The following is a 22,962-nucleotide window of genomic DNA, read 5'->3' as shown; positions in this document are numbered from 1 at the left end:
AGCTGTGATACTGGTATGACAGCTACAGTGTAAATGTAATTTCTTACCCTGTGTGCATCCTGTCTTCACGCCCTTCAGACATGTTTAGTCATCATCAGGAAACATTTAATACACAAGCCCTTTCAGGAGCTTCAGAATCTTTTCTTGTAGAGCTGAAAGGTGAAAGGATAAAAAGCATTAAATAAATAATACTTAAAGCTTATGATTTAGAAGATGCTTTGTCTTACTTCAGGAGTAAGAGTAAATATTAGGATAAATGGTAAAGGAGATACAGATCTCCTCCACACGCCTCCAGGTACACATAGATAAGAGATACAGGGTTACATATCAGAATATACTCCACATATATACTTGTGATATTTTTTCCCTCATAAAAGGCAAAAATGATAATTTTGGTTTTTTTAAGCGAAGTTTTATAGTAATGGTTTCATCTGCCCCTCATTAATATCTCTAAGTATGCTAATTACCTGAGTGAAAGGGAGAGGGAGGCATTTTTATGTGATCTTATTTCCATGAAGTTTTCTGTACAAAATTATCAAAAACATCAGCCATCTCAGATAACTTTTGCTCACAGCATGGTTAAGGTTCAGAAAAAACGTGAGGCCACATATTTGATGTGCAGTGGTCTACAGGAGCTCAGGCTCGGTGGTGCTACAGAGGATATTAATACCAACCCCAGCAGCGCGGTCACTAGCCTTGGGCAAGTGAAGTAAATTCGGAGAGAGTACTGTAATGATACATGGCTACCCTTCATTAATATTTCAAATATGCTTCAGTTCCTGAGTGTGATCTGCCTGTGTGTCGTGCTGTACGTACATAAACCCAATTCTGATCTCAGTTTCATTGTTTAGAAGGAAGTGGTCATACAACTGAAGATGTCTCTCATGCATACAGAGTTCCCAATTTTAATAGCTCTGGTGTGTAGGGAATGATGAAAGTGTTGTTTCTAAGATTAGAATTGGAAGCTGTGTCTTCCATTTTATCTTCTGGGATTATCTATATTTATAATGATAGATGGTCTTGACAGCAGTGAATAGGCTAAATCAGAATTGTTTGGGGCGTTTTGGTCTATAAGATGTGTGTTCAGAGGAAAATTACTGGCCAGAGTTACTTTTATTGTTGATTTGGCTTACCTCTGTATGGCCACAATTACTTTTTAATATATAATCTGAAGAATGTTTATTGGTGCAAAATCACTTCGCAGCCTTTTTCCTTATCCCTGTGCATGATCTGTTCTGTAAATTAATTTTTGCATTCAGCACACAAAATTTGAATCGGGCACAAATGATTTCCAGTCCCTGAATGGAAATGGAGCTGCAGATACTAAAATGGTGGTGTCGATCATGAATTGATGAGTGCTTTACAAAAGAAGCAATACAAATTCTATCTAATCTTCTCCATGAGTAGTACCTCTGAAAAAGTATAGAGCTGGCTCCTGAGTCTGACAGGGAGTATCAGAAGGGAGAAAAGTAGCAGTGAAGCAACAGGGTATGTTGAATATGAGGATCTCTGAATTGTACGGGAGAAAAATAGAGATGTAGTTCTGGCTATAAAAATATAAAAATGAAGGAACTACTGGGAGATGCAGGGGAATGAGGTGAAGAGAGATGGGTGGAAAAGACGGCAGTAGATAGGAAGGAGAAAAATAAGTACAGAGAGGAGAGAGGTTGGTGCAGAAATCTGTGTTTTGTTTCCAGTTAATCATTTTGGAGAAGCAAACTGTACTGCTGAGATACCTGATCAAAATGGAATTACTGAGTATCTGCATTCCTTTCCTTTACTGTGCAGTTGCTATCAGCAGAATCACAGCAAAATGAGAAGGAACAAACCTGCAGCTAAAATAAGCCTTTATTCGTTTCTGGTAAAAGGAACTCAAAAGCAAGTATTGAATGGGTAGTTTCATTTTGAAGGGATATTTTATTTTCAAAATTCTGCTGTGAGGGGTTTCATCCCAGATTTCATCCCAAGGAAGTATCTGCTCTTGTAGGAGTTCCGTATCAATTAGTTTGGGTCTGTTCTAATATACTTCAGGGGAGCATATTGACCTTTTTGTCCTCGATACTCAGATTCTGTTTTCCTCCTTTCTTTAAAAAAGTGCTACACAATTTTGAAAAGATCTGAACCATTTCTGCCCCATTTTGACAAACAGAAGAAGGTGTGGGTTTCAGTGTTGGCTTTGGGTTTTCCTGAAGAGCCCATTGTCCCATTTCTAGCAATAGTAATTTTATTTTAGGAAGATGTCTGTAGTCCTGCAGCCATTTTCCAGTCAGCAAAACAGTGCTTCACAGGGGTAATTCCAGCCAGATCAACTGTGAATACAGGTTTGGACTTTCAGGTGATTATTTTAATGATATCCACAAAACTTTAAGGGTTTGTGCACCACTGATACTGAAAATTTATTCCCACAGTCTATTTGTTTCATGTCCCTAATGTCAACCCAGGACTATTCTGGGATGTAGTTCCTCAATGCTGGCTTGTTTCCTCCCATAAAAGCACTAAGAACATGACTGTGATTAGTACTGAATGCTAGTTATATACTGACTAAATAACAGCATTCCCTGGCAAAGTCACAAATATAGCTGATAAGTAATTACCTCTGTGAGGTATGCAACATGTAATCAGCCTTTCTGCAAAGTGCCAGCTATGTAATTAAAGGCCCAGCAGTTACCATTTCAGTAAAAGACTATGCATAATATTTGGGTTGTATAATTTCCCGACTTATCTGTGAGTATAAATACAGAAACATGGTTACAAAACTATTCTTCACTTTACACAAATTATTCAGTAGCCAAATATGACTCATTGCCACCCTTTATCTGCAATAAAAGCAAAATAGCATTTTCTTTTATCTGCATTATGTCCTAATTACCTGCTTGAACTGAAGTAAATAGAACAGTAATATGCATGGGGAAGGAGCGTCTCCCTCTCATGTCTTTCTGCAGTTACAGCTAACTACATCTCAGACTACAGCAATATTCAAAATTATCATAGTAGTGGGCTCCCGCTAATAACACTAAGTGATGCTCCAGAGATACCCTCTCAGTTTAATGTGAGAGTTGTGTAAGAACAGGAATTCTTTTCTCTCTGATTTGCACTGTGAACCTTCAACACAGCATATACCTTTCAAGTACATCACCTTTCCCAAAATGTGGAAATTGTGAAAGGGTCTTTAATGCCTGTGTCAGCTGTATCTTCCTTTGCTGAGTAGGTTTAAAGCAGCCCTTGCAAGTTTGCAAGCAGTGTCAATACTTCCTTCAGAGGCAGCAAACCTTTGAAGAGAGATGTGTCAGGTGATGTAAAGCCTTCAAAGAGCCAGCAGTATCATTTTCAGCAATAGAGAGGTCATTAGACCAGGGGAGTGTTCTGCTGGGCCTCTTCTGTTCACAGAATGCCCAACCCAGGAATCCTGCTATATCTCACCTACCTGGTGGTAGGTGAGAACTGAGGTATCAAGACTAGATATTTATTTCATTAATAAAGAATAGCACAGAGCACTTTCTGTGTGATTCGAACAGATGAGCGCTTTGGTCTAACAAAATAAGTGATGTGTGAAGGTGGGAATGTGTGAGAGGCAGGAGGAGGAGGGGGGAGAAGGTCACTTCAGAATCCAGTTTTCAGAGCTGACCTAAGTGTTTGCCCTCGAAAGCAAACAAGCCGCAACTAGTCTGTGTTCTTTGGAGTCTAGTTTTTGTTAATAACACTCTCTGCACCTACATAATGTCTAAGTAACTGGCTGAAACAAGCATTGTATTTGTTCAGGCACCAACAGCAAGGGAAGGATATATTATCCTATTCTGAACAGCAACAATCTCATTTTCTCTTAGTGCATCCTTCTTAAAAAAATACTGTTATTGACTACCCCTTCAGGAGTATGGCCAGACTTCTGAGGTGCCTGAAATCTAAGTCCTTGGAGCAGCAGTTAAGACACCTGACTTAAATGTAACCTTTAACATTTGAGTATTGGTATTTCAGTCAGGTTTTTATAAAACAAAATAATAATAATTTTTAAAAAAAGTATATTGATATTTGAAAAGTAATTTGAGAGGATGGGATGGCTTGTTATTAACACTCACAGTCCTTTCTTTAATTACATATTATTACTGAAAAGTATTTCCTTGTTTTTTGAGCAAATACTGCCTGTTTCCGGAGGCTAGTTAAACCTGTATTTCATTTAGTTCATGAGCAGAACTCCATTTGCAGGCCATACACAGCACTGAGTCCTCAGAAGAGTGAAAAATAAGTTCACTGCAAATGTCTTAATAGAAATATCTATTAGGCAGAATCACTGCACGTATCATCTGAGCAGAAGGCAGATCCTGGAGATCAGAGAAAGTGCTTTAAATTCCAGATAAGATTCAGAGATGAATGATGAGGCCTCATGAGTGAAGTAAAGTAAAATTCTACATACGCTGTCTTGAGGTGTGAATAAACTCACAGACCAGAAGGTAATTTTGGCTACCCTCAAAGGCAGCTTGATCAAAAAGCCCAAACTTCTTTTCAGTTTTGATTATACATCAATATTAGAAAGGACATTAGTAATGCACAGATGTGAAACTAACACAATTTGGGCCTCAGTGTACATTAAAACGTTATCCCTAATCTATCTGGGCACTTCTGATTGATGTATTTACGATAATAATGTGTTCCTTATAGAAATAAAAGTCACATATGTTTTAAAATCATTAATAGTTGAAATTCAAAAATCTAATCAAAAATTTCAATAATATGTTAGATTTCAGGTCTCAGAGTATGAAACAAATGAGGTATTTGGGCTATTTCAGTTAGGTAAGAGGTCACAGGATTTAGCAGGATTAATTTTTTAACCCTTAGAGTTACTCTTACTTGGTAAGTGGTAGTAATGTATTTGGTTGGTGAATAATTCTCAAAGACTGTATCTCCCTAAGTCTTTGCATTTTAAATCTCTGGTCATAGATATAGACATTTGGATATATAACATTTATAGCAGTTTCTGTAGTTTAAAGAGATGTTTAACAGAAAATTTATACTGAGAAATCACAACACAGATCAATATCTGGCATATAAATAAATTTTAAAATTATGAGCCCTTGAAAGCTGGAGGCAGAAAATTAAGCTTGTACTGTTTATTCTGGCTGAGCTTTTGGTTGTTCTTTTTATTCCTCCAATTCAGTTAGATAAGGGTTGATTCAGCTTGAGTTTAAAAGAATGTTACCGTGTTTCATTATTAGGTAGAAAGTGCATTCATCTCAGGATATTGATCATTCTTTCCACTTAGAAAGAAGCAGTTTCCCACCCTGACAGGACCAAGGAAATATTTTATTGAGCCTGACAAGCTGTGGCATTTCATGGTGGGAGGTAATAATGCCTCTTTCTTCCTTTCTTTTTCTGCTCTCCACAGCAGTAGATTTCAAAGGGCAAATCCACGCGGACAGTGGCCATCCTGCATTCTGAAGCAGTTTGTTATCCTTAGTATTATCCTTAGTAAATTTATTTATTCTTTTATATGTGCAGGTAACTCATCTGTGGAATGTTGATATGGTCTGCAGATAAATAGCTGTAGCCATCAGATTGCTAGCCATCAGAGCACCTTGCAAAGACGATCAACATAACTGTCCCCTTTAAAATGTAAAACATTTGGGAAGCAGTGAGTGTGTCCAATAGATAGCTCTACTACATCATCTCCTGCCTTTGGCAATAGGAGGAGCTTCCACTGGTGAAACACTGGTTAAAAAAGAGTAGATTTTTCTTGTGATAAAACTGATTTTTCAAGTGTACTTAAAACTTCCAAATAATTAGAAAGGGGTAAAAGGGAAGCTGATGGCTTACTTGAAAACAACATAAGGTTAGCATTCCTCATTCTTTTTTTTTTTTTTTTTTGTAGCATTATTTAAGCACTTGTTAAAAGTAATTTTAGACTGTAGCTTGTCTTACTTGGTGCTGTAAAGAAGGTGGCAATTGTAGAGCACGGGCATATGTGTATGTATGAAGTTTGGTGGCTCCTGTATATGTATTTGTATTTTTCATTACTGACATAGCAAGACAAACGAGCAAAGAGCAAATAACATGAACAAGACTTAAAATTTGGTAAGTATTCATTTTAGAAATTATTTGGGCTATTTTATTACTGGTTTCTGAGCCTTCGTAGTAACCTTTGTGGTACATATTATTTCAAGTGGGTCCAAGTTCTCCTAAGTTCAGTGGAGTCCATTAGTATATATTTCTCCTAACAGATGGTAAATACTTTTTTTTCAGTCATACTATGTGCTTGTTTTCAAGAGGTGAGATCAGGTTGGAGTCACCTCAGCCTAGCTCAGTTTGGACCTCCACTTTAACTGCCTAACGCTGTCACTAAATGAGCTTTTGCAGATTTTCTGTTGATGAAACATTAAGACTGGAGGTGCATTATTATGTTGGAACTAGGTGATCTTAAGGTCCTTTCCAGCCCTAACTATCCTATGATTCTATATTATACGCTAATTTAGCGTATTTTATTTAGCTTCCTGTTCTATGAGGAGGAGACACACTTAAAATCACACCCAACTTTAACACCTAAATTAGGTAAGTGAAATCATTGCTTCTTCCTCAGGCTTGTGGCTTGTATATTTATTTTTATAAAGACAAGATGGAAGGAGCTATGAAGTTAAAGATACCTTCACTCAATGAGAGAGATAGGAAGGTATGTAATTGGTCAGAATTGGCTATGGTTAGTTGAGTGTGAAAAGGGAAGAGAAACTGCCTAAGCGAAGAGAAATTGTCTACTTTAGGTGTGGGCAATAGAGTTTATTGACATCTCATAAACACTGCTATATATATAGTTTGCTCACCTTTTCATTTCCTGCTACTTCATTTATGAATGAATGTGCAATTAAAAATCTTTATCTGAGTATTCTTAAAGAAAAATTAAGTGGTTTAGTAAGGATGTAGGGATGCACAATATTAAGAGATTCATAAGCTCATGATGCATTGGCAAATTCTGAATAGTTCTTTTAAGATATATAGTTCTGTCATATTAGGAATGTCTGGCATGAAACCAGCTGGGTGCTGTCTGAGCCTCAAATATATGCTATGTAACATTTAGAAAACTAGTCAGAAGGAAAAGCCAGCATGCATAATTATGCACAAAATTGAGTTTGAATTCCCAGTTTGTTGTGATTCTGATGTGCAGAGTGAATCCTGAGTATTTACTGTGGGTTCTTCTGTGTTAATTTTCTACCATGTTCTGGTATGTTTTGGTTTAGGAACAACTTCTCTGTAGAGTGCACGTGGCAATGAATGCATTTATGGAAGGGTTTTGTGTGACCTAACGAGGACTTTGAAATTTTTAGCCAATGCTAGAGGTGTATGTTATGAAATGCTAAGAAGAAAGTCTGATGACTATGGGCTTCTTTTGTACAACAGGCATTTTGTGATACTTCGTAAACTCCTGTTCCTTAGGAGGGCTGAAAACAAAACAGTTATCTAATGCTCCCTTGAGGTCACTAATTCTGATGAACAGTTGGACTACTAAGTGCTGTTTTACTTTACATCAGGGTACTTTTATGTGTTTTGTTAGTTAATGATCAAGTGGTGTTAATTGATTGATAGGAAAAAAGAGAAGGAAGAAAAAAAAAAGAGAAGCAAAATAACACTACCAGTATGAGTTACTGTTCAGTAAAGGTTTCTGTCAAAGATAATGAGTGCTGTAAGAACAAAGAGCAGCCAAAATTGAAACCTTTTCACTACTATTATTATTTAAGCATAGTAGAGAAAGTTGCTAGCTGCTTATTTAAGTGGTGTACTCACCTCCTGGCTTTCTAACTTCTGAAATCAGTGCTGCCTCCTTCACTGGGAGTCAGTTGCTGACAGCATTATGAGAGGGGAGTGTTTCTTCTGACACAGCGTGCCACTTCAGCTCCACCCATTATATTCTCTGATGTTTTTGATGATTTGAAAAATCATGGCAGTCAGGTGAAGTTCCCGACGACTGGAAAAAGGGAAATGGGTTCTGAATGACTTCTTTGCCTCAGTCTTCACTGGCAAAGGCTCTGACTGCACCACCCAGTTCTTAGAAGGTAGACGCAGGGACTGTGAGAATGAAGACCTTGGGCCCACTGTGGGAGAGGATCTGGTTCGAGACCATCTTAAAAATCTGAATGCGCACAAGTCCGTGGGACCTGATGGAATCCATCCGCGGGTCCTGAAGGAGCTGGCGAATGGAGTTGCTAAGCCACTGGCCATCATATTTGAAAAATCATGGCAGTCAGGTAAAGTTCCCGGTGACTGGAAAAAGGGAAATGTAACCCCCATTTTCAAGAAGGGGAAAATGGAAGACCCAGGGAATTACAGACCAGTCAGTCTCACCTCTGTGCCTGGTAAAATCTTGGAGCACATTCTCCTGGAAGGCATGCTAAGGCACATGAAAAACAACAAGGTGCTTGGTGACAGCCAGCATGGCTTCACTAAGGGGAAATCCTGCCTGACCAATTTGGTGGCCTTCTATGATGGGGCTACAGAATTGATGGATAAGGGTAAAGCAGTTGACGTCATCTACCTGGACTTGTGCAAAGCGTTTGACACTGTCCCACACGACATCCTTCTCTCTAAATTGGAGAGACATCAATTTGATGGATGGACCACTCGGTGGATAAAGAACTGGCTGGATGGCTGCACACAAAGAGTTGTGGTCAATGGCTCAGTGTCCGGCTGGAGACCAGTAACAAGTGGTGTCCCTCAGGGATCGGTGTTGGGACCGGTCTTGTTTAACATCTTCATCGCTGACATGGACAGTGGGATTGAGTGCGCCCTCAGCAAGTTTGCCGATGACACCAAGCTGTGTGGTCCGGTTGATATGCTGGAGGGAAGGGATGCCATCCAGAGGGACCTCGACACGCTTGTGAGGTGGGCTGATGCCAACCTTATGAAGTTCAACCATGACAAGTGCAAGGTCCTACACCTGGGACAGAGCAATCCCTACAGCAATCCAGCTACAGACTGGGCAAAGAAGAGATTCAGAGCAGCCCTGCAGAGAAGGACTTGGGGGTGCTGGTCAATGAGAAAATGAACATGAGTCGGCTTCAGTGTGCGCTCGCAGCCCAGAAAGCCAACCGTATCCTGGGCTGCATCAAAAGGGGTGTGACCAGCAGGTCAAAGGAGGCGATCCTGCCCTCTACTCTGCTCTTGTGAGATCTCACCTGGAGTATTGTGTGCAGTTCTGGTGGCCTCAACACAAAAAGGACATGGAACTGCTGGAACAAGTCCAGAGGAGGGCCACGAGGACGATCAGGGGACTGGAGCACCTCCCGTATGAAGACAGGCTGAGGAAGTTGGGGCTGTTCAGCCTGGAGAAGAGCAGGCTGCGTGGAGACCTCAGAGCAGCCTTCCAGTACCTGAAAGGGGCCTATAGGGATGCTGGAGGGGGACTCTTCGTCAGGGACTGCAGTGACAGGACAAGGGGTAATGGGTTAAAACTTAAACAGGGGAAGTTTAGATTGGATATAAGGAGGAAATTCTTTCCTGTTAGGGTGGTGAGGCACTGGAATGGGTTGCCCAGGGAGGTTGTGAGTGCTCCATCCCTGGCAGTGTTCAAGGCCAGGTTGGATGAAGCTTTGTGTGGGATGGTTTAGTGTGAAGTGTCCCTGCCTGTGGCAGGGGGGTTGGAACTAGATGATCTTGAGTTCCCTTCCAACCCTAACTATTCTATGATTCTATGTTAGAGCATCCATCAGCCTAGAAAGCCTGGAAAGATGGGTGGCCCAATTCAGAACACCATGTTCAAATGATATTCACTAGGCTTACTTGAGGGAGAGAGAAAAGCAGAAAGATTTTAATGACCAGAAAAAACTTCCTAACCATGAAGAATAATCAACATGTTACTTCCTAATCACATTCATATTTATTTACAGGTTCATGACAACAGTTTATACAAAATATTTTACATTAGGTACCAAGATGTAGTTATTAGGTAGCTGAAGGAATATCAGTAATACTTTTGTTTAATAATATAGTTAACAGTTACCAGTTTTCTGTTTCACTTAAATGTTTAGTTTCAATTTCAGTCCAACTCAACTATTAAATACATAGTTTCTGAAAACTTTTTAGATACTTTAGGATTCTCTGAGAATTTCTCTTTTTTTTAGAAGATTTTAAAATGATTTGTTTTGATACAAGCTCTGAAAGTACCGTGAAGTCTTTACAACTAGAATAAGAGATTCACAACTGATAGAATACTACAAATTGGTCTAAAAAAATATTTGCACTGATCTGAGCTCTTTGAGGTTTATTCATTTTAGTGATAATAATAGTCAGTTTTTCATTATAAAACACTGGCATTCTAAGTGTTCTGCAGACCTGCTTTCAAATTTATTTCACTCTACGTTGTAATAAAAACTCCAAAGGCTCTGTGTGTGGGAATGCATATGTATTTTTATATATTATGCATTCATACATATGTATATGTACAAAATAGAGTAGTCTTTTCCAAGAGTAAGACAGAAAAAGAATCTATCTAGGTGAGCAGCCAAAGATATTTCAAAATCAAATGGGAAAGAACCAGCACTAATACCATGCAAGATCTTACCAGGGGACTCTAAAATGAGAGGCTGAGAGATGTCTTTGATGATTATTTTTCCTCTTTCTCCTCCTTTCTTCTAATGCAGTTAACAAATAGAAGTTTACCATTAGATCTTTTAATTCCTTTCAGGTGATACTCTCTATAAAGGGTTGGTTAGCAGATGACTCAGACATCAATACGTGGCTGGAATGAAGCTGGTTTCATTAAATAATAGAGTGAATATTGTGATTACAAAAGAGGGCACAATACTGCGATCAAAGACAGTGATATACTGTGCCTGGCAGAATGCCAACAACACAAGGGAGACTAAGAGAATATCCAGCAAAGAGGTCAACACTACAATTAACATCCTCTCACTAGCATATGGGGCAGGTAGTTTAGATAAAAACAAGTAATAAATCTTGGAAAGCTCAGAGTCAGATCCATATACTTAGCTCTTTTAAACAGGATGATACACAAATCAGATGAAAACTAGCTCACAGTAATAAAACATTTGCCCCAGTTTCTACTGAGCGATTGCAGTGTCTTTGTTCACCTCCTTCTTTGAGATAAAAGACATTTGCTGTGTCAGTCAACCTCAAAATAAAATGCAATACAGAGCTCTGCAAGATTCGGGTTTTTATCTCAGGAAAATCAAAACATGTCAACATCTGTAAGTCTGGTATTAAATGCAGACTCAGCTCTTCTAGGTGCTTGCTCTTCCTTCTGCATTCATCTGAATGTATGTGGAGGGGACAGGGTTGAGAAGGGTTGAAATAAGAGAAAAGTTGTTGAAAGATGATTCTTCCCCAGCCAAATTTTCAGGATAATTGAATGGGCATCCACACTGCTGTTTGACATGTTAAATAAACCATACTGCATAATTAATATCAGAACACGAGGTATTCTAACAATGCGGTCTACCTGTATTTTCTAAAGAACACCAAGCAAATCTTGGGGCTGTGTCCTGAATGGTCTGTGAAAAGCTGTGGGTTTTAACTGAAAGTAAAGGTCTAAGCTTTAGAAACATTAAACAGCAGAAAAAAACATGGACCAGGCAGTGAGTAAACGGTTGAAAATACCTGTTTGGAGGGACTGTGATTAGATGATAAATAAGTACTTATTTGTGTACACTGTTTACTTGAGCAAGGTACATGAGAAAATCCATTAGGTTTATACTCAATAGTTTATGTTGAAATACTTGTTTTATAACATATACAAAATTATAATGTTAAAATACTTAGCATTAAACTGTATTATCTTTTCAGTTACTGAGATTATAAAGATGAAGAAGTGCCTCCAATCCTTCACCTCCAGTTTCTGTTTCAAAATGTAATGTCATGGAAAATGTGTTCTGCTTTACTTAGCTTCTAAATAAGGTGCCAGTATAGTGCCATCTGAAGAGTTTTAGGGCCGATATTGTCAGGGTTTCATATTAGCTATGGGCATGTAATTGGTACCCCATTTAAGAGCTCAGACTTGCTCCACTGTCAGTAGAGCCTTGAGAATGAGATTCCTGTGGCTCTCATCTTCCTTAATATAATCCCAAGAGGTTTCTCTTCCATTTATGCATGCAACTATAGGCAGGGAATACTAACTGTGTGCCTATTTTCCTCACCTCTGTGAGGAAGCAATAACTTGCTTAAGAGTTGCCTAAGGAGCAGGGAAGTATCTCTTTTGCTTCCTTCTCTGGTTAATGTTCGTGTGATACTTAGTTGAGGTTCCAGAAAGGGATTAATTTGCACAGTGTTCAATCTCCTGTATTCTAGGACTAATCACACATGAATGCTCCATCCCTGGTGGTGTTCAAGGCTGGGTTGGAACTAGATGATCTTAAGGTCCTTTCCAACCCTAACTATTCTGTGATTCTGTGAGTCTATATTCCTTTACAACTGCAGATTTACATGGCAATAAAATGCACAGATCAGAAGATACACTGCTGAAAGGTCTTTAAAAGCTAGTTTTAAAATAAATTTAAAACACAAATGTAGAAGAATATTTAACAAATTCTTGGCCCATATATGAAGCTAAAATAATATCAGCATATGGACTAGAGACATCCAAGTTCTGATACAGATAGCAGAGATGGAAAACCTTCCTCACAAGTACAGATTACTCCATCTAACAAACACTGCTGCTAACAATTGGAAGAGTGATGATGCTTTAGTCTCATAAGCATAAAAGCAGTGGTCCACAGCAAAGCAGTCTTGTGGCTTGGGTGGTTCTTCTGCCTCCACTGCCTGCCACCAGCTGTCAGAATTCAGACACTTGCTCAGAGATACTTTGTGATCAAGTTAAAAGCAGGGTTAACATTCGAAGTATGTCTTATGTGAAGGTTCAGTGTGCAACAGTATTCTTATGGAAAAAACACTGAATTTGTAGATTGTGATGATGCTTTTCAATGTGTCACCTGTTAATTTAACTGGTGAGAGTATACCGATTCCTCCTTTTCCCATATACAGTAGATTTTTCTTCCAGCCTGTCTTGCTTACTACATATATACTGTATCTATTACCACTTCAGAGGCAGGACATACAGATTATACTGACAGGAAAAACAAGTGTCCTGTGAGGCAGCTGCTAAAGGGTAAATGTACAAAGGTAAAGCCAAAGGGATTATATGATAATGTGAATATTTTAGAGCTTTATTTTAAGTTTTCTGAAGAGCTTGTTGTGATACTGGGAACAGATTTGCAATCTACACAGCTCCACTTAGTGGTGAAGAATACACCCACCCGTTGCCACAGATGTTTTAATCCTTTTGTTTCAGCAATGCTTAGATGAAGTGACGCCAACATGTGGCAGCTGTCTGGCCTAATTCACAGAGCCTATTACTGGGGTATAATAAATAATGGTACAAGACACAAAAATTTGTATTACTGGATGAATTTGATTATTCTGAGTTTCATTTGCCTTTATTTTCAGTAGCTCATTCACAAAATGAACAGGCTGACAGATTATACTGTAGCACAGTGCCAGTGTCAAGTGGGTATCTCTTGATTCTCACAAAAGGAATTTTTTGCTATAAAACCTCCATATTCACAGTAGAAATGGATTTTTGTTCATTGTGTTAGAAATCAGAAATGCACTAGGTAACTCACGAGGCCAGTGAAGTAAGCACATCCTGAATACTGACTATCTGCATACTGAATTACAGACTTGCAGTCTCCACTAGGATGTTTTTAGCAGTATATCTGCGTATCTTTTATTCTTGGTGGTGATGGGATAATTAAAAAGTATGAAAGAAATCATAAGGTGCTTATAGACAACAAGGAAAAAGAGATCAAAAGTCAACTGTGTAACTTGCTTCCCTGTATCACCTAATGAGCTTTCACAGGGAGCTCAGCTACTGAAATTGAAGGCAAAGATTTCTTAGAAGAAATCAAAAGGAAGCAGCAGTTATAGGAAAAGCAATGCCCTAAGATACATTCTTTTCCTTTTTTAAACTCACATGCCTTAATTGTAGAAGCCTGTGGATGAGAACTGACAATAGGAAAACCATTAAGATACTATATGAGTTTCTAAAGTAACAGATAAAAGCTCATTCAACAACTTCTTTGAAGTTCCCATTTATCAGAGAGAAGTTATAAACCTTAGAGTGGGAGAGGACAAAGCCTTTTATATGCTTACCTTTGCACTGCCTTCATGAAAAAGTCATCAGTCTTCTGCATAATGAGTAGATTACCTAGAACTCTCAAGAAATTTTATTTTTAAATAATATAAAATTTAAAAAATTATTATTAAATCTTAAACTTGCTATTTTGCATATGTAAATATACAGTATTTTTCTTCCAGAATATTACAAATACATGTAATTTTTCCACTTTTACCTGAAATCCACTGCCAGATGTTTCCAAATCTGTGTTTTTTCCAGGCTTGCTTTCTTAGAGTGCTACTATTCCTCAGGTCCCTATTAAAGGTGCAATGAAACTCTTTCAGAGGCTTTCATTCTGTTGCATTTGAGCTCTCTGTATGCAGTACAGTGCTTTCAGTGCTATAAAAATATAACAAAACTATATAAAAATATTTTGATGTATCAAAATCTATGAAAGTTTTTCTATTAAGATACATTGGAAGCATTTCAGTGTCTGTTCAGCGTCGCCAACAGAAAATAGCAATGCCAAAATCTGTAAAGTTCTACCAAGCTCTTACAGAAAGGACTATTTTGGAGATGCAAAGAAAAACGTAGTATTCTTAAAATAACCTTTCCTGTCCCCACCCAAACATCATCTGCATTCTGTGTTCTGAACAAGGCACAATGCTTTGAAACAGACTTACTACAAAGCATGTATGTGGCTGCTTTCAGAACAGGGCAGAGGGCTTGATCTGGGTAACTGAGTGGATAATGCCAGTGCCTTTAAATGTAAGATCAAAAAAGGAATCCCTCTATTTGTTGTCATCTTTAGTCAAGTGAGATAAAAATGCAGGGCCTGAGTTGTGTCTGCATGTATACAAAGTTTTCATAATGCTGACCTCCATCATGCTTCCAAATAAGGAAACTATTCCATTGTTAAGGTTGTAAGCACTGTATTCTGTACAGGAGCATACAAAGGATTTGAGGTAAATGTTTTGCTTGCTGAAGGACTTGCAGATTTATAAATACAGTAAATGTCATTAATAAAAGCATAACAGTGATTAAGAATATTAGCTGTCAGTTAATACATGTGATAATAATTCAACCTCTTGATGAAGATATGATACACTGCAACTCTTCATTAGTAGAAATAGCGCCTTCATGACTGTCTGTAGACTTTGCGTTTTTCTAGGCATGCACAGCCATTGGAGAGGGCATTTTTGTGCAGCAGCAGTGAGACGCTAAGTGTGACTAACTTTCTATTATGCTACTTTATAAAAATATGCAATTTATAATCCCCAGTGTACTCCTGACCTCCTTGCAAGCAGAGGTAAGCATTAGTATTCTAGCTGCTTGGGTACTGTAATCCCTACGTGAATGTGGTTCTTCCTTCCTTAATGATTCCGTTCCGCTATAAATGAATATAATAGCCTTCTCCACTATAGTCTTCGTTATAGACTGGCCTAAATGTTTTACTTATTGAAGTACTACCAAACTGCAGAGAACAGATTTGTTGAGAGGACACAGAGTTAAAGAGAAGACTGCTGCTGAAGTGCTGCATGATAGTAGGAAACAGTTACAGTTCTGTAAAGGCCAGTACATCTTGGAGTGACATTCCAGCAGATTCACATCAGCTCAGGCACGATGATTTATAGTCTGTGAAGTTAGGTTGAACAAGCATAAGCACATATTCTTTTTCAGCTTAAGTCACCTCTGTTCAGAAGAATTCAATTGCAGAAATGAAATAATTCATCCAGTGTTAATGTTTAATGGTAGTCATATTTAGAATTTTTCCATAAAAAGCAGAGGGTGAGATTTGAACACCTTTATGATTTCTGTGTGTATCTTTTATTCACTTTCAGAAAATTAAACTCTGTGTTTGCAGGTTTAAGACATCTCTAGACGGTGACAGAAATAGAAAGTACTGTCCGGGTTGGCCTCACCAGCCCAGCTATTTGTCATTACAGTTATGCTTTGCTTAATATTTCCCAAGTTTTTAGCACATAATTTGCTGTCGGCAGTCAGTCTCTTTTTCAGCCCTAGTACCCTCCCTGAGGAGATGCACAAGCCCCATTAGCATTCCCTTTGGGTATGAGCAACACCACAACAGAAGTGACATTCTGACCATGTCTAGGAATTTGTTTTGAAGCAGATACTGTATAATTTATTCTCATGTGCAACTATTTAAATCTGAATCAGGTAATAAGACTGGAATTAAGTCTGATTGGGATGAGCGTTAGTGAAAGAATGCGAGCCAGGCAGCTGACCAGGTTGCCAGCAACATAATTTAGCAAAAAAAAAAGCAAACCAAAAAAACAGAAAGGGGAGGATAGGACCAGAACTGGTCCTGGAAGAGTGGTGTATACCAATGGTATAGAATTTATTGATTTTATATAAATTAATATTTAAGGTGCTATAATAGTTTTAAATGCTGTAGGTAAAATGATAAAATGCTGAAACTCATAGCCAGGAGAAAGTAATACTGAAAAAAATAATACTTGCAAGACAGACGGGACGGCTGTGTATCAGAGCGATGTAAGAATGAGGGAGTTATCTGGAGGATAAATTCCTCCGTTGTTGCATGCAGATATTCAGGAAAGAAGACTTAGCTTATCTCAAAATGTTTCCCTCTCTGCTGATACTAGCCAAATCAAAATGAAAGAAAAGATAGACAAGAGGTTGAAAGCATTTTAGCATTCTCAAATGAAATGGTTACAGTTTGTGCTTACCTCTTGTTGTTTGGGTTTGGGTTTTTGTGTTATTTTTTATGCCTGGAGTATGTTTACAGTGATATACCATAACTGATGAAAAACAATGATTTGGGATTGTTTTCCAGAGATTTTAGGATTTGGGTGGTTTATTTCTAAAAGGGAATTTTAAAAATCTGTTTTGCAAAGCAGCTCTTATTCTGGTGAGCCTTAGCTCACATTAGCAATCATCAGTTAACAGAAGAGAAATACTAGGTAAGCAAGAGTGGAACCTGTCTTGTTTCAATTTATGTCCATTGTGTCTTTGTCACAGCATGCATCACTTTGAAAAGCCTCTCTCTGTCTTCCTGGTGACTCCTCCCTAGGCACTGGAAGGCTGCTATTACCATCCCCCTAATGGTGCTCCACTCCAGGCTAATTTCTCAGCCTCTCCTCACATGGCAAGAGCTGGCCATTTTGTTGTCCCTGTATTTCTTGTATCGAGGTGTCCAAAATGAGGTACAGCATTTTAGATGTGGTCTAAAGAATGCTGGGGGGACAGTTCAGAGCATGCCAAGACACTGCAACAAACATAAATAAGTGAATAGAGTGGCATGGCCTGTTTTAGAGCTGGATTAAGGTGCTTTCTTCAAACAACTTGTAGACAGTAAGGGTTCAGACAGGCAGAAAGAAGGAGTTTGTGTCTTATACCTGCAGTAAGTAGTGCTCTTCCTAGTAAGTAGAGAGCTTTCCTTCCTGTCCTTCTCTTCTTCCATTTACTCCTTTTTTTGTGGATGTTTGAGTGTATTCTGAGACCACTTTGTCAGCAAAGTCACACAAACCAGAAAGATGGAAGGAGTATCTGCTGTCTCAGCTCTACAGGGATAGATTCAGGTTGTGCTCTGAGTAGCACTTGACAGGATGTGCAGGGCTGTGCGTGTGGTAGAAGTCAGTGGTCTGCTGAACATTACTTAAGGGGCTTTCAGGAAGCTAGTCAGAGGGTTGTGAGCCTGCATGGCTGTTCAGTACTGAACTGCTCAAAGTACAGGCTCTCTTTGCTTATCTGACCAAACAGGCGAACAATACATTTTGCATGAGTATGAACCAGCTGACCTAAGTGAAGCTAAAAAAGCTGTAAAGTGCATGTTCTCACATGTGCATGTCTAGCTCTTATGTACAAAGCTGGAAAAAGAGACACTTTGCAAACAGCAAATCCGTTTCTAAGCACCATATGCTTTTCAGACCAAAGTTCTATGGGTTTTGTTCATTCCTTTTGGTTCATTCAGTATTCAACTGAAAAATCTCTGATGTTCCTCATTACATTTAATGTCTTGGGAAACTTACTTCATAAGATGTACATTTGAGTCTGCTTTCATCTGTTTCATAAAAGCACGTTCCAGATCAGTGGCCTGTAATCAGCACTAAGACTTCAAGCTGGTTAATTCAGTGTGATTTGATTAATACATTTTAGAGGCAGTCTGACACGATAGAGTGATTAGACCAACCTAGCCATGCAGCAGTCTTTGAAAGCCAAGCTTACTCAGCTGTAATTTTATCTCATTAGGATAGCTGTATAAATTAGATTTTAAGAAATAGAGTCCTTACTTGAGATTATTAAATGTATTTATTTGCCAAACTGGTATATTTTATAATGTTATTTTCATGGCTTCACTGCAATCATGTTATATTACATTGCCACTGTGGAGCGCATACAGGGAAAAAAATCTGGCTCCTTGTGTTAAGAAAGTGAAGAAGGTGTCTGAAATGACAGCATAACAAATTACCCTCCACATTTATTTATTTCATTATTTTGTTGCCTGTGAAATGGCCATGTGTGAAATACTGCCTGCTGCTGAATGACTGGGATGTGTTCCAGGTTTGTAAATAATTGTATTGCTTCCTTGTGGAATGTTTTTTTACACTGGGACCCAGTACACATATTTAAAAGTTCTTTTGGTGGCATATACATGTGTCTGTGTACCTAAGCTGGATTGAAATTGTATGACAATTAAGTGCCTGACCAACTTGGGTGCTTTTGAAAACTCAGGAAGCACGATCTCATGAATTGTGCCAGAATTCCTTTTAAATTAAAACTTGGTGTTTGTGTGTTGAAATCTAAGGGAAAGCTCATAAGCAATGGTGTGAGGGCTTCACCAAGCTGCCTACGCTTGCACTGTCTTATATTCCAGGACGCATCAGAAAAAATAAAGGTTGGTAAGTACCTTGCCTAGTGTGGACATGTGCAGTTGGGCATCTGCATTTTTCTTGGAGGCACTGGAGCACCACTGCTAGAGTCCTGCATTGTGGAATTTTGATGTAATCTTGTGTTTTCAGAAAGCGTTTTCTTTGAAAAATATAACTGCCCTATTGGTTAGTCAATAGAGTAATCAGACCAGCTACACATTATCAAGTGCTTTGTGTGTATTATGTCCCAAACTGTTTGGGTTTGCTGTATTTAAGCGTTCTTCAATAGCACTTTGGGCATCCCAGGTGATGCAGTTTAGGTTTGCACCAGAGAAATACTCTCAAAGGGTTCTCTGAAACGTATCAAGTGTTAACGCCTGTAGTTTTTGTAATGCAAGGTCTCTCCAACTCCAGCACATCATTCATTTTGTTTAGTGTATTTAATGTCTGATGCATATGGCTGTGATGCATCACATTCTAATGATCAGTCAGAAATCCTGGCAAACAGTTTTTCCTTGAAAGGGAGGACTGCTTAATGCTGTTTGTGATTGCTGTTTGTTCAATAAAGTTTTCAGTCTTTCAATTTATTTACTTTCAGTTTTGGTTTCAGTTCATTTAACCTTCAGAAAACATTTGTGCTGTCTACTGTTTACAAAAGGAAGGCTCTAGCAGCCTCTTGCTGCATTTATCTCTTGCTGTGGAGCTATGATGTCTGCAGTAATAAATGCATCCGTTGAAATAGAAGTGATTAAGTGCCTGTTGAAGTGTCTTTTGGAACAAAACATTAGCTTTTGCTTTCAAGGGGCAGATGCTGCAGGAGATAGCACTTAACCCAGCCAAGGACAAAGTGTTATGTTTAAACATCCCTTTTCTGCTTGCCTCTATGAAACAGCAAGGATATCTGCATGCAAGCAAGAAATATCTTAATACATCAAAACAAGTAGCTCTACAGATCTGAAAGGGGCATGACTGTAACTATTGCTTTACTTTTGAAAACAGCCCATCCTACCAATTCGCCATGGTTTATTTCTTAGGACTTTTGAATCTGAAAGATACAGCCAAGGAAGAAAGGATTGGGCCAGCTTTGATACTTACACACTAGACTTCTGTCTTAAGAGGCACTGATTCATCTGGCTGTACATTTTTGAACTAAAACCTAATCTGACCATCTTGCAATGATCCACCTAGTTGCCTAGCTCAGAAACTGATCTGAGATTAGATACTAATATTGCAATCTTGAAATTATGTTGAAACTGTTGCTGTTGGTTTTCAAAGCTGATGTATGTCATTGAAACCACATAGATCCTTACTTTGCTAACTGTCTGGGAAAAAGCTTAAGGCCAGGAGATGAAGGATGGAGAAGATTTGCGTTTCCTGCATAAATCAGGTGGACACATGCACTACTTGTCCATCCATGTGTATACATAGCAAAACAGAGGTCCTTCTAAGACTGTGGAAGTCCTGATGCATTGCACAGGATTTCCCAAGTACTAATGCAATAAGTTAATAACAAAAATTGAATCAAATCTTTGACAATAGGTCATCAATCTAGTGACTAAGTGCTGTCTGTTATCTTCTGAAGCTAACAGTAATTATGCTTGATACTTCCCAAGTACGCATTTCTTATATAGTTTTATATTTCAAAATTGGATACAGACATTAAGAAACTAATATTGTGTATTAACAAATGTGAAAATGCAGAGCAAATACCAAATAGCCTGATTTTTCTGTTTGTTACCCATTTTCAAATAGTGTGTTTTAAGATGCCTCTATTTATCAGCTGTATTCTGCAAGTACGCCAAGAGTATTTATCGATATTGTTTTAACTTTCATTAATTTTAGTGATGTATAAATCGCAATAACGTTACTGTCTTCTCTGAGTGAAATTTGGAAACCAGAGAATTTAAAAAACATTGGGATATAAAAATAAGTCACCTGGCAGTAATTAATATTTTTTCTTGCATTTTGCCTTTCAGATCTGTGATAAAGAATGGCATTACTACGTTGTCAATGTTGAATTTCCCGTTGTTACATTATACACGGATGGAACAACGTATGAACCTTACCTCGTGACCAATGACTGGCCTATCCACCCTTCCCACATAGCCATGCAGCTCACAGTTGGTGCTTGTTGGCAAGGTAATATGACAGTAAAAAATAGACAGTAGAATTATGAATACAGACCAAAAAGAATCTTACTTGTCTCGCTGATTGCATAGTAAATAAATTACTGGAAGGTTGATGGTATAAAATCTGAAGTAAATCCAGAGTTAATAATGAGTCCAAGGATAAAATGGATGGGACATTAACTGACTTTTGAATTCCCATCATGTAAAGAAGTGTTTAATGCAATTTGTATATTCAGTGTGAAACATTATCTTTTTCTTTTGTCTTATTCTAATGATTTGCCTTCTTACCCAGTTTGAAGCTAACTATATAAATAGTACTCCAAAGAACTCCAGCTATCTCCTTTTAGTCTCTGCCTCAAATTTCATTCCCAACTCATGGCCTGATCCTGTGTTCTTGACATTGGATGTTACCAGTAATTCCACTAATTTGATCAGTCCTCCCTGTTACAGACCAGAAGTAAAGGTGAGAGCAAAATAAAACTGGAAGTCCCAATCCCAGTGCCATACTTGTATGAGCCTTTGCTCCAATACTAGTTTTTCTGGTTGTCTCCCTTTTATAATCTTGTTCTGTTTTTCTGGTCCTTATGCCAATGTCTCTTTACTGTTCTCTGCCTTACACCTTAAACTCATCCGCTCTTGTAAAGTTAATTAATTCCATGTTAATTTTCTGTTTATGCACTGTGTCTCGTTTTTACTTAAGACAAAGTATGAAGTGAAGCAAACTGTACGATTAGGAAAAAATGCTTTAACACAGCTCATGTTTCTTCCCACTCTTTAATGTTGGCTTTTTTTCTTCGTTATTACCTTGTTTGCCAGTTTGATCTCTGCTCATTTACAGTGTTGTCTACTGCAAAATTTGGACATCTTCTGCATGGCAGAGCTGTTCTGTGTAAATAGTATTAGAAGCAAATCCAGCTGTTAAGATTATGAACACCTTGGGGTAAAGATCCAATCTTTACTTTGATGACAACATGCAGAATAAAGCCACGCTAATCCTAAAAACAAGATTTGATAAGTTTTGAATATTGATCACCAAGATAGGCATTATGATAGCGAGCTAATCAGCATGATGCTGATCCCATATATTTGTGAAAGTATAGGCTGGTTCACTTCTATCTCTTTAGGATGATATTCAGGCATACTGGAATTTTTCACTGATGTTAAATATGTGACAGAATACATTTAATTATACTCTAAGTTGTTAATATTCTAAGGGAATGTTACTCCCTTTTTAGCGAAAAATATGCAGTGAAATACATAATCAGATTCTTCAGAAACCAGAACTTCAGTTTAGCCAGTAGTTTGCTGGGATGGATAGTTGACAGGTACCAATCTGATTTAGACAAATTTTCTCTTCGTTTGATCTGTGAAGGTTTTATGCTTGTTTTTACTTTTTTTCTTGTGTAGTTTTGGTGCAGTACTTTTAAAGCAAAGTTCCAGACTTAACAAGTGCAGATGTAATTAGTCTATGGAGTAAATTTAGTTCTTTCCAGATGTGAGACCTAGTTGCAGATGTCGCTGCTCATCATCGGGGGGTTGGACTAGATGAGCTTTGAAGGTCCCTTCCAACCCAAACTATTCTGTGATTCTAGGATAAAATGCCACAGGGACTGTGGATAATCAATGCATATTAAGCTCTGAAACATCATTTCTCAGGAGCTATGCTAAAGAAATTTTATTTGAATCCCTTCATGTTTATTTCTTGGTTTTTCTGCATAGGTTTACATATTTTTGTGCATTATTGGTGTAACTTCTGCCCCTTAACGTCTTTCATTCATGCACTGTGTTTTTATCATTCTCTAATAGCAATCTTTAGGTGTTGAAAGGGGAGGTTCCCCCTAAAAGTCTCTGTATGGGTGGGAATCTTGTTTCCTTTGCATCT

General features: G+C 38.2%; 1 protein-coding gene across 7 annotated transcripts in view; it reads left to right on the top strand.

Annotated features, from left to right (window-relative positions):
* The window catches only part of CLSTN2 (calsyntenin 2), a 385,524-nt gene that overhangs the window by 328,195 nt on the left and 34,367 nt on the right, over positions 1 to 22,962 (top strand). For all 7 annotated transcript variants that reach the window (XM_065675430.1, XM_065675428.1, XM_065675429.1 and 4 more), the window contains one exon: positions 20,928 to 21,090. In XM_065675430.1, the coding sequence (XP_065531502.1) occupies positions 20,928 to 21,090 (163 nt within the window). The remainder of the gene's footprint in view (positions 1 to 20,927; positions 21,091 to 22,962) is intronic.

Source organism: Lathamus discolor, chromosome 3 (assembly GCF_037157495.1).
Source record: "Lathamus discolor isolate bLatDis1 chromosome 3, bLatDis1.hap1, whole genome shotgun sequence".
Lineage (NCBI taxonomy): Eukaryota > Metazoa > Chordata > Aves > Psittaciformes > Psittacidae > Lathamus > Lathamus discolor.
Note: the sequence above shows the minus strand (reverse complement) of the source record. Positions and strands in the feature narration are given on the sequence as shown.